At 44.6% G+C, this 12,909-nt stretch overlaps 1 protein-coding gene across 1 annotated transcript in view; it reads left to right on the top strand.

The window, feature by feature from the left end:
- Nucleotides 1-12,909, top strand: part of ABCA13 (ATP-binding cassette, sub-family A (ABC1), member 13) — a 402,303-nt gene that overhangs the window by 194,396 nt on the left and 194,998 nt on the right. Inside the window, exon 42 of the mRNA XM_010831050.1 lies at nucleotides 8,423-8,513. Coding sequence (XP_010829352.1) covers nucleotides 8,423-8,513 — 91 coding nt within the window. The remainder of the gene's footprint in view (nucleotides 1-8,422; nucleotides 8,514-12,909) is intronic.

Below are 12,909 nucleotides of genomic sequence, written 5' to 3' on the forward strand. Positions count from 1 at the left end.
GGCGAGGTTATTGATATTTCTCCCAGCAATCTTGACTCCAGCTTGTGCTTCTTCCAGCCCAGAGTTTCTCATGATGTACTCTGCATATAAGTTAAATAAGCAGGGTGACAGTATACAGCCTTGATGTACTCCTTTTCCTATTTGGAACCAGTCTGTTGTTCCATGTCCAGTTCTAACTGTTGCTTCCTGACCTGCATATAGATTTCTCAAGAACTTCCAGATGTTCAAGCTGGTTTTAGAAAAGGCAGAGGAACCAGAGATCAAATTGCCAACATCTGCTGGATCATTGAAAAAGCAAGAGAGTTCCAGAAAAACATCTATTTCTGCTTTATTGCCTATGCCAAAGCCTTTGACTGTGTGGATCACATCCTGTTAATCATCCCCAAACAAGCCCAATGAGGAGTCACAGAACCAACTACTCAATTACTTTGAAAGTCTCATCTGCTCCTCCAGTTTCTTGCAGTAATTTCCACCTGCTACGTTTAGTACACGCTTTGTGTGTAATAGGTACTAAATAAATATTGATTGATACAGTCTCATCTCTCTTCTCTCTCTCACACACACACAGATACTAAAAAAGAAGGTATCTGTTGTTAGGGGCAGCCAACATTTTATATATCTCAGGAGATTTAATGAAATATAATTTTATAGTATATTTGGATCTATTTGAGAAAGCTTTCGTAAATGGAAAAAAGATTAAGCCCCTTAAAAAAATTCTTTTGTTTGGTATTGTCTATAAAATACCCATCTCCACCAATTTTGTGTCTTTACACTTGGCGAGTATTGACTTTGCGTCCTGAGTCTGTGATCGATTACGGTTAGCGGGGCTATCACTGCACCCAGGACGTTTTCTTTTGTTTGTCTGCATTCTGCCTGACGACTTCCTAGTGGGTGGGGAGGGGCTGCCAGCGGCACGCCTGGCTCTGCAGCTGGAGCCCAGGCTTCACTTGAGCTGCGATCGTGTCCTTGTAAGTCACGGTCCCAAAACAGGCCCCAGGCCAGTGAGACTGGGATGTGGAATTTGATTGTGGTCGTCACTGTCTTTATTTTGGCAATTACATACCCACCCCTCTATCGATGCTTTCAAATAGTGGTGCTGGAGAAGACTCTTGATCAAACCAGTCAATTCTAAAGGAAATCAAGCCTGAATACTCATTGGAAGGACTGATGCTGAAGCTGAAGCTCCAATACCTTGGCCACCTGATGCGAAGAGCCAACTCATTAGAAAAGACCCTGATGCTGGGAAAGATTGAAGGCAGGAGGAGAAGGGAACAACAGAGGATGAGATGATATGATGACATCAGAAACTCAATGGGCAAGAGTTTGAGCAAGGTCCGGGAGGGGTTGGTGATGGACAAGGAAGCCTGGAATGCTGTAGTTCATGGGGTCACAAAGAGTCAGACACCACTGAGCGACTGAACATCAACTCCAGTGCAAGGGATAGTGTTTACTGTGTGGGGCTGTGGGCCAGGAGAGTGGGGCCCCCAACCTGCAGATAAAGTCTGTTTACAGACGTCTCTAAGGCTAAGACAGAATCTGCTGACGTAATGCACATAGGGTGAATATGAGTAGCATGGTGTTGAACAGACTAATTTTTGGAGCCGTTTTAGGTTCACAGCAGTGGAGCAGAAGGTACCAAGGTTTCCCATACATCCTCTACACTGCTGCACCCCCCTCCCTCCCAACAGCGTGTCCCTCCATGATTAGTGTCCTGCTGCTGCTGCTGCTGCTAAGTCGCTTCAGTCGTATCCGACTCTGTACGACCCCATAGACGGCAGCCCACCAGGCTCCCCCGTCCCTGGGATTCTCCAGGCAAGAATACTGGAGTGGGTTGCCATTTCCTTCTCCACATTAGTGTCCTAGGGCAGTTTTAATATACCTGAAGTTTTTAGTATTTTAGGAAGTCAGACTGGCCATGTGAGATGGGCAGTTTCTTTCCACCGAGCCTGCAGAGTTCCTCTAGGAGGGTTTCCTTTGTCTCTCTGTCAAGAGGATCCTGAGTGTCATTCCCTCTGGTGCCTGAGCTTGGATGCCTTCATCTTACACAGCATTAAGAGGATGGAAAAAATCAAGTCCAGAGTGGGAATAAGGACCTGACATTCATGTTCTAGTTATTTACTTTTACTCTTTGAGAACAACTTTCAAGAACAAAGAACCCCCAGGCATTCTTCGCCCATCGTGTTTCAGTCATCCCACTCTTGCCCTTAAGAGCAAAAGGATCTGATTCATCAACACGAGTCTCGCTCAGCTCACTGCCCATCTCGGCAGCAGCCATCAAGCAGGAAGAATCCCTGTTCCCTTGACTTAGTGATCTGGATGTTCCTGCAGATGATGGAGCCCTCACTTTGCAGTGCTGTGGGTTCCTCCTGTTCACCTTCTGGCTGGAGAGTCACAGGAGGCCCGCCTTGTCTCTTTGCTCCCCACTGCCTGGTGCTGGAGGTCCATCCATCACACTGTGACCAGAACGTTGATCGTCCAGGTCAGGCAGTGTCTGCCAGGCATTTCCCCTGGAAGCTGTTTCCTTTTTCCATCATTATTGCTTATTTTGTAAGGATGTGCTTTGAGATTCTTCAAATTCCCATTCTTTCTTTCTTTCTTTTATTTTTAACTTTACAATATTGTATTGGTTTTGCCAGATATCAACATGAATCCGCCACAGGTATACACGTGTTCCCCATCCTGAACCCTCCTCCCTCCTCCCTCCCCGTACCATCCCTCTGGGTCGTCCCAGTGCACCAGCCCCAAGCATCCAGTATTGTGCATCGAACCTGGACTGGCGACTCGTTTCATATATGATATTATACATGTTTCAATGCCATTCTCCCAAATCATCCCACCCTCTCCCTCTCCCACAGAGTCCAAAAGACTGTTCTATACATCAGTGTCTCTTTTGCTGTCTCGTACACAGGGTTATTGTTAGCATCTTTCTAAATTCCACATATATGCGTTAGTACACTGTATTGGTGTTTTTCTTTCTGGCTTACTTCACTCTGTATAATAGGCTCCAGTTTCATCCACCTCATTAGAACTGATTCAAATGTATTCTTTTTAATGGCTGAGTATTACTGTATACATGTACCACAGCTTTCTTATCCATTCATCTGCTGATGGACATCTAGGTTGCTTCCATGTCCTGGCTATTATAAACAGTGCTGCGATGAACATCGGGGTACACGTGTCTCTTTCCCACTGGTTTTAGCCCTTCTCCATGTTCCTTGTGGCTGAGACATCTGCCAAGGGGACAATTTCCTAACCCCAGTGTGGAGTCTACATTTTTAAATTGACATTAACATGAGGAAGCACTGTATCTTCACCCTGTCTGTTGATGTCCATAGTGACGCATGGCTTCCTATTTTGTTCAGTGAGCTACAGTTCACTGTCATAATTATTCACTTGGAATTCATATCAGATTTAGCCAGTGGACCCCACTGGGCTGACCTGTGTCTTCTAACATGTCCCCCCATCTTTGAGCTCCAGATCCTATTGTAATTCCCAGGAGCTAGAGTCATTGTCTCTCCCAGGAGCCTGGCTGCTGGATGCCATCATGGTCAGGAGGGGGCTGCTCCCTCTGATCCCTTCCTGGTGGAGTCTCAGGCTCTGCACTCACTCCAGCTCTCGATATATACTGAGAACCACTCGGAACCTCCAGAGCCGGCATATCCCTGGAACCCTGGAGCAGGTGATGCCTTTGTGGAAGCAGAGATCGCAGCGATGAGCTTTGAAGACAGAGGAAGGGGCTTCGAGCCAAAGAAACGGGCCACTAGGAGCTGAAAAAGGCAGCAGAGGGCCTCCTTCCTCAGCCCCTGCAGAGGGAACCCAGCTCTGCAACATCCTGATCTTAGTCCTTGGGTCCATTTTAGATTTCTGATCTTCAGGAGTATAAGGTGGTAGATGTGCACTGTCATAAGCCCCATGTTTGTGACAATTTGTTATATCAGCAATTGGGAATTCATTCAAGTTCTTTGAAATAATAGAAGTCCTTCTGTGTGCACAGTGTGACCTGGCAGCAGAGAGCCCTGCCCAGAATCCCATGCCTGGAGAGGCTTGGCCAGTGACTGTCTTATTCTTTATCATTTAAACCATCTCCATGATTTTATCTTCCATTGTTTTAAAAAAAAAATCTCTTTGGGGAAGCTGAAAGACGCAGCTTATGTTACATTGGCCAAAGTTAGGCAGTTCTTCCTCTGCTCACGTTCTTCCTGCAGTGATGCTACCATTGTCTTACAGAGGTTGGTCAGTTTTGTGAATTTCTGCAGCATCCAGGCAGAAGGTGTCTTGCACTGGCTGTCTCCAGGATGCAGTCCATCAAGCTGGCATTTTCAGTGCAGGTCAAGTTTGGGGTCTAACCGTGCTTGATGAGGGCACAGGCTCAGCCCTGCGGTCTGAGGATTGATGGCCCAGTTGACATTGAGGTGACCTGGGACCATTATGGAAGTTAGATCCTGCAGCTCTTCTCAATTACCAAAACACAAATCCCCGAATGAAGACTCCCCAACACCCGACCTTCTGTTCCTTTAGAGGTGCCATAGGCTTTGTTCTTAAATCCATAGTTTTGTTAAATTGTCAGTTGTTTTCACACTGTTTAGTGTCCCTGATATTTAATTTGGTTATTTCTTTCTTCTCAGTTTTATCGACATATAACATTGTATCAGTTTAAAGAGCACAACATTATGATTTATGTATATATTGGGAAATGATCACCATTATAAATTTAGTTATATCCATCGCCTTACATAATTGTGTTTTTTTTTGTTATGAGAAATTAAAAAAATTATTCTCTCAGCTACTTTCAAATATACAACACAGTATTGTTACCTGTAGTCACCCTGCTGTACATTATCGCCCCAGGCTGCTGAGACTAGTCCTTACGACACAAGTTCTGTGTTGTACGGATCTGTCCGGTGGTCTGTGAGCTTCTGAGAGCAGGGCCTCTGCCTTTATTTTGTTTCCTCGTCCCAAGTACACAGGTACACATGCACACACACACACTGCCTTGCTAGGAAAGGAGAAAGAGAGGGAAACTGTTAGAAGAGCAGATGAAGATGATTATCAAGACTCCCTCCTTTGTTTTCAAGGTATGTTTTGCATAATTCACAATGACATTTCAAAACCCAATGAAAATTCCCATTAAAATGAGGTACAAAGGAAGCCTTTGCTCAGTGAATGAATCTTGAGTTGCACTATTTCTCCTGTTTCTAATTTCATTCTTGGTAAACGCATCAGGTGAATGCTGGTTTCACTGGGCCTCGGCGCTCTCTTCTTACGGGGATGACCGTGCCGATCTCATTGGGTCAACTTAATAATTAAGTGATGTGACACTTTGCAGGCGTCCAGCTGTCATTATTCCTCCTCCCATCACTCTTGGGCTCAGATATCACGAGCTTCTCATTTGGCTAGCATTGTCTTCCCAGCTTTACATGCAAACACATTCACTTTTTGCAACAATTCTATTTTTTGTGTCTTATTAATACCGTTAATGAGATGAGGCAGTGAAGGTGACACATGGCACAGCGTTGCTATTCTCTTATTATTAAGCTATTGTTCCCACTTGTAGTAATTGTGAGGTCTGCAGCTTTTCCTTGGGGTCTTACTGGGAATCAGCAAGAGGTTATCTTACTAATAAAAGCAACCTCATCAGATCGAAAGTAATGACAGCTCGTGGCTCATCACTAATTCGGAGGACTCAGACTCCTCTCAGCAGGATTCTGCCCAAAATAATTCATCATATGTACTGAGAAGGCAGGTCTCTCCCCCATGCCAGCTGCTTCTCCCCTGGCAGCCTCTCCCCATCTTCTCCTAGGGGCCACGGGCTCCCAGGAATGCCAAGAGTCAGTCAATATTTCTGTGCTCATTCCCCGAAATAAACTCAGTCAGGATAGAAATGCTGTTTGCAGAGTTCAGAGTCCAGGGAGGGGGTGACTTGAAGTCACAGTGGGAGCCCACCTGGTGGGGAGGCTGCAGCGGGGCCGAGGTCAGGACCCCAGGGCTTTGCAGCAATGGGCAGCAGCGAGGGGGCATGTGTGTGGTGATGCCACCAGGGGAAGGGCAGCACTGGGCAATGCCTGGCTCAGTGATGGTCCCCAGGAGAGGCTGAGTGGACTGTGGCTGAGCAATGAGTGAGGAAACCCACTGCCTGCTCCCGGGTCTGTGGCCGTTATGCACTGAGTTACTGTCACTCTGGTCTCGGGATGTGTGAGTCCTCTGTCTGTGGCGCAAGGCTGACCAGACCTTTGCTGGGCGTGGAGCCCCTGCCTCAGAGCCCAGTGCCTCTGCCCTCTCCACATTGCCTCTCCTCGCACCCTGCGAGGGTTCTCATCAGGGACACCCTCTCTCCTCTGCACGTGGCCTGTCCCCTCCCCTGAGCAGTCACCCACAGACTCCTGTCCTCGCATCTCCCTGTCTCCAGGCACATGCTTTTGCGCCTCGCTCGTACTGATTTTGGGCCTAGTCCTTGGATTTAAAATTTTTTTTTATGGAAATATAGTTGATATTCAGTGTTGTGGTAGTGTTAGGTGTACAGAAAGTGATTCAGTTGTGTGTATGTATAGTAGTAGTCACTCAGTTGTGTCCTACTCTTTGTGATCCTACGGACTGTAACCCACCAGGTTCCCTTGTTCAAGGGATTCTCTGGGCAAGAATACTGGAGTGGGTAGTCATTCCCTTCTCCAGGGGATCTTCCCAATCCAGGGATTGAACCTGGGTCTCCTGCATTGCAGGCAAATTCTTTACTGTTTGAGCCACCAGGGAAGCTGTGTGTGTGTGTGTGTATACACACACAGACATATATGTATATATATATGTGTATGTATATATATGTGCTGTGCTGTGCCTAGTTGCTTAGTCATGTCTGACTCTTAGCAACCCCATGGACTGCAGCCCACCAGGCTCTTCTGTCCACAGGGATTCTCCAGGCAAAAATACTGGAGTGGGTTGCCATGCCCTCCTCCAGGGGATCTTCCCAACACAGGGATCCAACCGAAGTCTCTTGCATTGCAGGCGGATTCTTTACTGTCTGAGCCACCAGGGAAACCCATGAATATTGGAGTATTCATGAATACTGGAATATTGGATCCTTCTCCAGGGGATCTTCCTGACCCGTGAATCAAACCAGGGTCTCCTACATTGCAGGCAGATTCTTTACCAGCTGAGCTGCCAGGGAAGCCCATATAATACATATATATGTGTGTTCATGTGAATATGTATATATTCTTTTCCAGATCCTTTTCCCTTATAGGTTATTACAAGATATTCAGTATAGTTCCCTGTGCTATACGGTAGATCTTTGTTGGTTATCTGGTTCTTTTATAGTAGTGTGTATGTAAGTTCATTCCAAACTCCTAGTTTATCCCTCCCTCCTTCCCTGTTGGGTAACCGTAGCTCTGTTTCCTATGTCTGTGAGTCTGTTTCTCTTTTGTAAATAAGGTCATCTGTCTCATATTTTAGATAGAATGTATGAGCAATTTTTATGATGTCTTTCTTTTTTTCTGCCTTTCTTCACTTAGTATGATCATCTCTGTGTCCATCCATGTTGCTGCAAATGGCATTATTTCTTTCTTTATTATGGCTGAGTAATATTCCATTGTATATATGTACCACATTGTCCTTATCCATTCCTCTGCTGATGGACATTTAGGTTGCTTCCATGACCTGGCTACTGTAAAGTGTTTCAGTGAACATGTATCTTTTCAAATTATGTTTTTCTCCAGCTACGTGCCTAGGAATGGGATTGCTGGGTCATGTGGTAGCTCTATTTTTAGTTTTGTAAGGAACCTCCATACTCTTCTTCATAGAGAATGCTCTACATTCCTACCAACAGTGTAGGAGGGTTCCCTTTTCTCCATACCCTCTGCAGCATTTATCGTTCATGGACTTTGATGACAGCCACAGCCCTTCGGTTTGAACAGTGAGGCAGGGCGTCGGCGTCCAGCACTAACCAATTACTGACTTCAAGCCAGTTTATAGGACAAACCTGTTTAGGTATTAAGAGGTCCCAGAGCCTGTGGAGAAGACTCTGTGGTGGGGATTGTCACACGTGGGCCCACCCACTCTGAATCCGCGGTGCGGCTCACGAGTTTGTGGCCTGATTCTTCCTGAGTTTCTCAGATGCTGGACAGTGCTTCACAAACCACAGTTGAATTGGATGCTCTGTGTGATCGGCCCCACCACGCTCTGCCCATTCCTTCCTGGCGGCTTGGCCAGGACCGAGGTGCCCTGAGGTTCAGACTGGTTTTACTCACCTTTGTGTCCTGTGGGCAGGACCAGGTGGCCTTAGAGTTCTGTCCCTTAACTGAACGACCAAGTGAAATATGGTGGCTGTTTGGTGAATATTGTCATAATGACCCAGTTGGGTAATTGAGGCAGAAGAGGTACAATGTGGAAGGGAACATAAAATAACGTGAAGCTCTTTTCCATTTTCAAAAAGGTGTTTCTGCATCTTTTGCAAGATTCCAAGAAGCAACCTGATACTGCCCTGAGCTTGGAGTCGGCACCCCCAGAGCCTGGTCCTGGTCACCGTAAGTCAGGGGACTTCTTTGCATTTCCACTGGGTGAGGGGGCGGGGGTGTGTGAGGTGAGGCCCCCACCCTTACCGCCACCTTGTTTTAACAAAGTAAGTCAGGAAGAGAAAGACCAATACTGTATATTAACGTGTATATATGGTATCTGGTACCAACAGTCCTATGTTCAGGGCAGCAATGGTGACGCAGACGTAAAGAACAGACTTTTGGACTCAATGGGAGAAGGAGAGGGCGGGATGATTTGAGAGAATAGCATTGGAACATGTGTTACCATACGTAAAATCGACAGTCAGTGCAAGCTTGATGTATGATGCAGGGCACCAGAAGCCGGTGTCTGTGATAACCTGGACGGATGAGCTGGGGAGGGAGGTGGGAGGGGGGTTCAGGAGAGAGGGTTCACGTGTATGCCTGTGGCTGATTCGTATTGATCTATGGCAAAATCCATCACAATATTGTAAAGTAATTGTCTTCCCATTAAAATAAATAAATTAAAAAAAAGTTGGAGAGGAAGAGATTAAGCACAGTGAGGGGTGTAATTGAATGGAGGCAGAAAGCTTAGTGTTTTTCTTTGACTTGAATCAAACATCTGTGTGTTTGTGGGACAGCTTTACATTTCTTCAGAACTTAATTTATCATAGAAGCAATGTCTTAGTGTAGAAAACAAGGGTAACAGAATCAGTCCATTTTGTTTTCCTGCCTCACGAACAAGCCAGTCCAGTATCATTCTCGATGGGCACCTTATGTGCAGGGACTTGGCCAGGACGGGTTTACATGCAGAAAAATCCAAATGTGAGTCTTGCTCCCTGGAGCCTCTGTCCTCTTGGGACTGAAGTGTGTTCTTAAGTTTCATGTGCAGATCTCCATGCACAGGCGTCGGCCATGGAGCAGAACCCTGGTGTGTGACTAGGCCTCAGTGAAGCCAGTTCCTACCCGACCTGTGGGCAGTGACCCAGAAAGGAGGACAGAGCTGGGCTGAAGAGGCCTGGAGGAGGACAGACCTCAGAGGCTTCCTCAGAGACTCCAGGCACATAGAGGGCAAATAAGTGACCAGAACTAAGTGCTTCCGGATGTTGACGACAGATGTTTGGTAGACTGCATTCTCACAAGCAGTGTATGAGTTTCCATCGGCCCTGCTTCCTTTTCAGCTCTTGGTACTGTCAGGCTTAAAAATTATCTATTTTAGGCATCGTAATTGGTTTGTAGGGATCTCTCATTGTGGTTTTAATTTGCTTTTCCCTAATGATTAATGATGTCGGGTGTATCTTATTCTAACAGCTCTATTGAGATAATAATTTTACACGTCACACAGTTTGTCCATTTAACACAGTTCAGCAGTTTGTAGTTTATTCAGAGTTGTGTATCCCTTGCCCCCCTCAAGTTCGGAGCAAGTTGCACTACCACAGGTAAACTCTCCTCAGGTTACCTGTCACCTCCCCTAAGCCCCGTGTGCTCCAGTCATAGGTCAGCTGTACTCTGCTGTCTGTCTCTGCGTGCCTGTCTGCTCTGGACATTCGTACAAGTGGAGCCCACAGCACGTGGGTGTCTGTGTCTGGCGTCCTTTACTCGGCCTGATGTTTCCCAGTGACCACGTGCTGGTCTGTCAGTGCTTCATCCTTTGGTGGCCAGACCATGTTCATTGTCCAGGTGCACCAAAATTGGTTTGCTCTTTCACCAGCTAATGATCTTTCGGGTTGCTTCTAATTTGGGGCTATTACGAAGCTGCTGCCATGAGCATCTGTGTATGAGTTATCTGTGGACGTACGTTCTCTCCTGGGCGTGCATCTAGGAGTGAGATCACTGGTTAACCATGTGAGGACCTGCTGGACTATGATCTTCCTCCAGTTTCCAGCAACAGGTACCTCACTTCCTCTTGAGCCTCCTCGGTGGCGTCTGTAAAGTTCAGGTTTCAGACTGTCTAAAGAAGTTTAAGCTGACTTCACTCAGTATAATAATCTCTAGGTCCATCCGTGTTGATGCAAATGGCATTATTTCATTCTTTTTAGTGGTTGAGTAATATTCCATTGTGTGTAAATGCCACATCTTCTTTACCATTCATCTGTCAGTGGACATTTAGGTTGTTTCCATGCCTTGGCTATTGTGAATAGGGCTGCAGTGAACACAGGGGTGTATGTATCTTTTTGAGCTATAGTTTTGTTCAAAATATGCTCAGAAGTGGGATTGGTGGATCGTATGGTAGCTCTGTTTTTAGTTTTAAAAGGAACCACTGTACTGTTCTCCATAGCAGCTGCACCAGTTTACATTCCCATCAGCAGTGTAAGAGGGTTCCCTTTTCAACACAGTCTCTACAGTATTTATTATTTGTAGATTTTTTTTCTTGATGATGGCCTTTCTGTTTACTGTGAGGTGATACCTCATTGTAGTTTCGATTTATATTTCTCCAATAATTAATGATATTTAGCATCTTTCATGAATTGGAGAAGGAAATAGCAACCCACTCCAGTGTTCTTGCCTGGAGAATCCCAGGGATGGGGGAGCCCGGTGGGCTGCAGTCCATGGGGTCACACAGAGTCGGACACGACTGAAGTGACTTAGCAGCAGAAGCAGCAGCATCTTTTCATGTACTCTTGGCTATTTGTATGTCTTCCTTTGGAGAAATGTCTTCTTAGATCTGCCCATTTTTTTGATTGGATTGTTTTTTTTGATATTGGGTTGCATGAGCTGTTTATAAATTTGGGGGACTAATCCCTTGTCACTCACATCTTTTGCAAATATTTTCTCCCATTCTATGGTTGTTTTTTTGCTTCTCTTATGGTTTTCTTTGCTGTGGAAAAGCTTTTAAGGTTAATTAGGTCCCACTGATTATTTTTGTTTTTATTTCCATTATTCTAGGAGATGCCTTGGAAAAAATATTGCTGCAATTTGTGTCAAAGTGTGTTCTGCCTATGTTTCCTCTAAGAGTTTTATAGTATCCATTTTGAGTTTATTTTTGTGAATGGTGTTAAAGAATGTGCTGCTTTCATTTTTTACATGTTTTCCCGATACGATTTATTGAAGATATTGTCTTTCCTCCACTGTATAGTCTTGCCTTCTTGGTCATAGATATGTGACCGTAGGCATGTGGGTTTATTTCTCGGTTTGCTGACCTATTCCACTGATCTGCATTTCTGTTTTTGTGCCTGTGCCATACTGTGTTGATGACTGCAGCTTTATAGTATAGTTTGAAGTCAGGGAGCCCGGTTCCTCCAATTCTGTTTATCTTTGTCAAGATTGCTTTGGCTGTTCAGCATCTTTTATGTCTCCATACAGATTTTTAAGATTTTTTGTTTTAGCTCTATGAAAAATGCCATTGGTAGTTTGATAGGGATTGTATTGAATCTGTAAATTGTGTTGGTTAGTATAGTCATTTTGATAATATTCATTATTCCAATCCAAGAACATCGTATATCTTTCCATTTGTTTGTGTTATCTTTGATTTCTTTCATCAGTACCTTATAGTTTTTGAGTACAAGTCTTTTGCTCCTTAGGTAAGTTTATTCATAGGTATTTAATTCTTTTTGAGATAATGGTAATGGGGATTGCTTCCTTGAGTTCTGTTTCTGAATTTTTGTTTTTAGCATCAAAATGCAGCAAAATTCTGTGTATTAACTTTGTATCCTGAAACATCACCAGATTCATTGATTAACTCTAGTAGTTTTCTGGTAGTATCCCTAGGATTTTCTATCTATAGTATTATGTCATTTGGAGACAGTGACAGTTTTACTTCTTTTCCAATTTGGATTGGAATTTGAATTCCTTTTTTCCCCTTTTGTTCACTGATTGCTATGGCAAGGAATTCCAAAACTGTATTGAATAATAGAGGTGAGAGTGGACATCCTTGTCTTGTTCCTAATCTTAGAAGAAATTCAGTTTTTCACCATTGAGAATAATGTTTGCTCTGAGTTTGTCATATATGGCCTTTATTATGTTGAGGTAAGTTCCCTCATGGTCAACAAGAGAGTCCAAAATGCAGTATTTGGATGCAGTCTCAAAAATGACAGAATGATCTCTGTTTATTTCCAAGGCAAACCATTCAATATCATAGTAATCCAAGTCTATACCCCAACCAGTAACTCCGAAGAAGCTGAAGATGAACGGTTCTGTGAAGACCTACAAGACCTTTTAGAACTAACACCCCCAAAAGATGTCCTTTTCATTATAGGGGACTGGAATGCAAAAGTAGGAAGTCAAGAAACACCTGGGGTAGCAGGCAAATTTGGACTTGGAATACAGAATGAAGCAGGGCAAAGGCTAATCGAGTTTTGCCAAGAGAACACACTGGTCATAGCAAACACCCTCTTCCAACAACACAAGAGAAGGCTCTACACATGGACATCACCAGATGGTCAACACCAAAATCAGATTGATTATATTCTTTGCAGCCAAAGATGGAGAA

Source organism: Bison bison, unplaced genomic scaffold, assembly GCF_000754665.1.
Source record: "Bison bison bison isolate TAMUID 2011002044 unplaced genomic scaffold, Bison_UMD1.0 scf7180017864522, whole genome shotgun sequence".
Classification (NCBI taxonomy): Eukaryota; Metazoa; Chordata; class Mammalia; order Artiodactyla; family Bovidae; genus Bison; species Bison bison.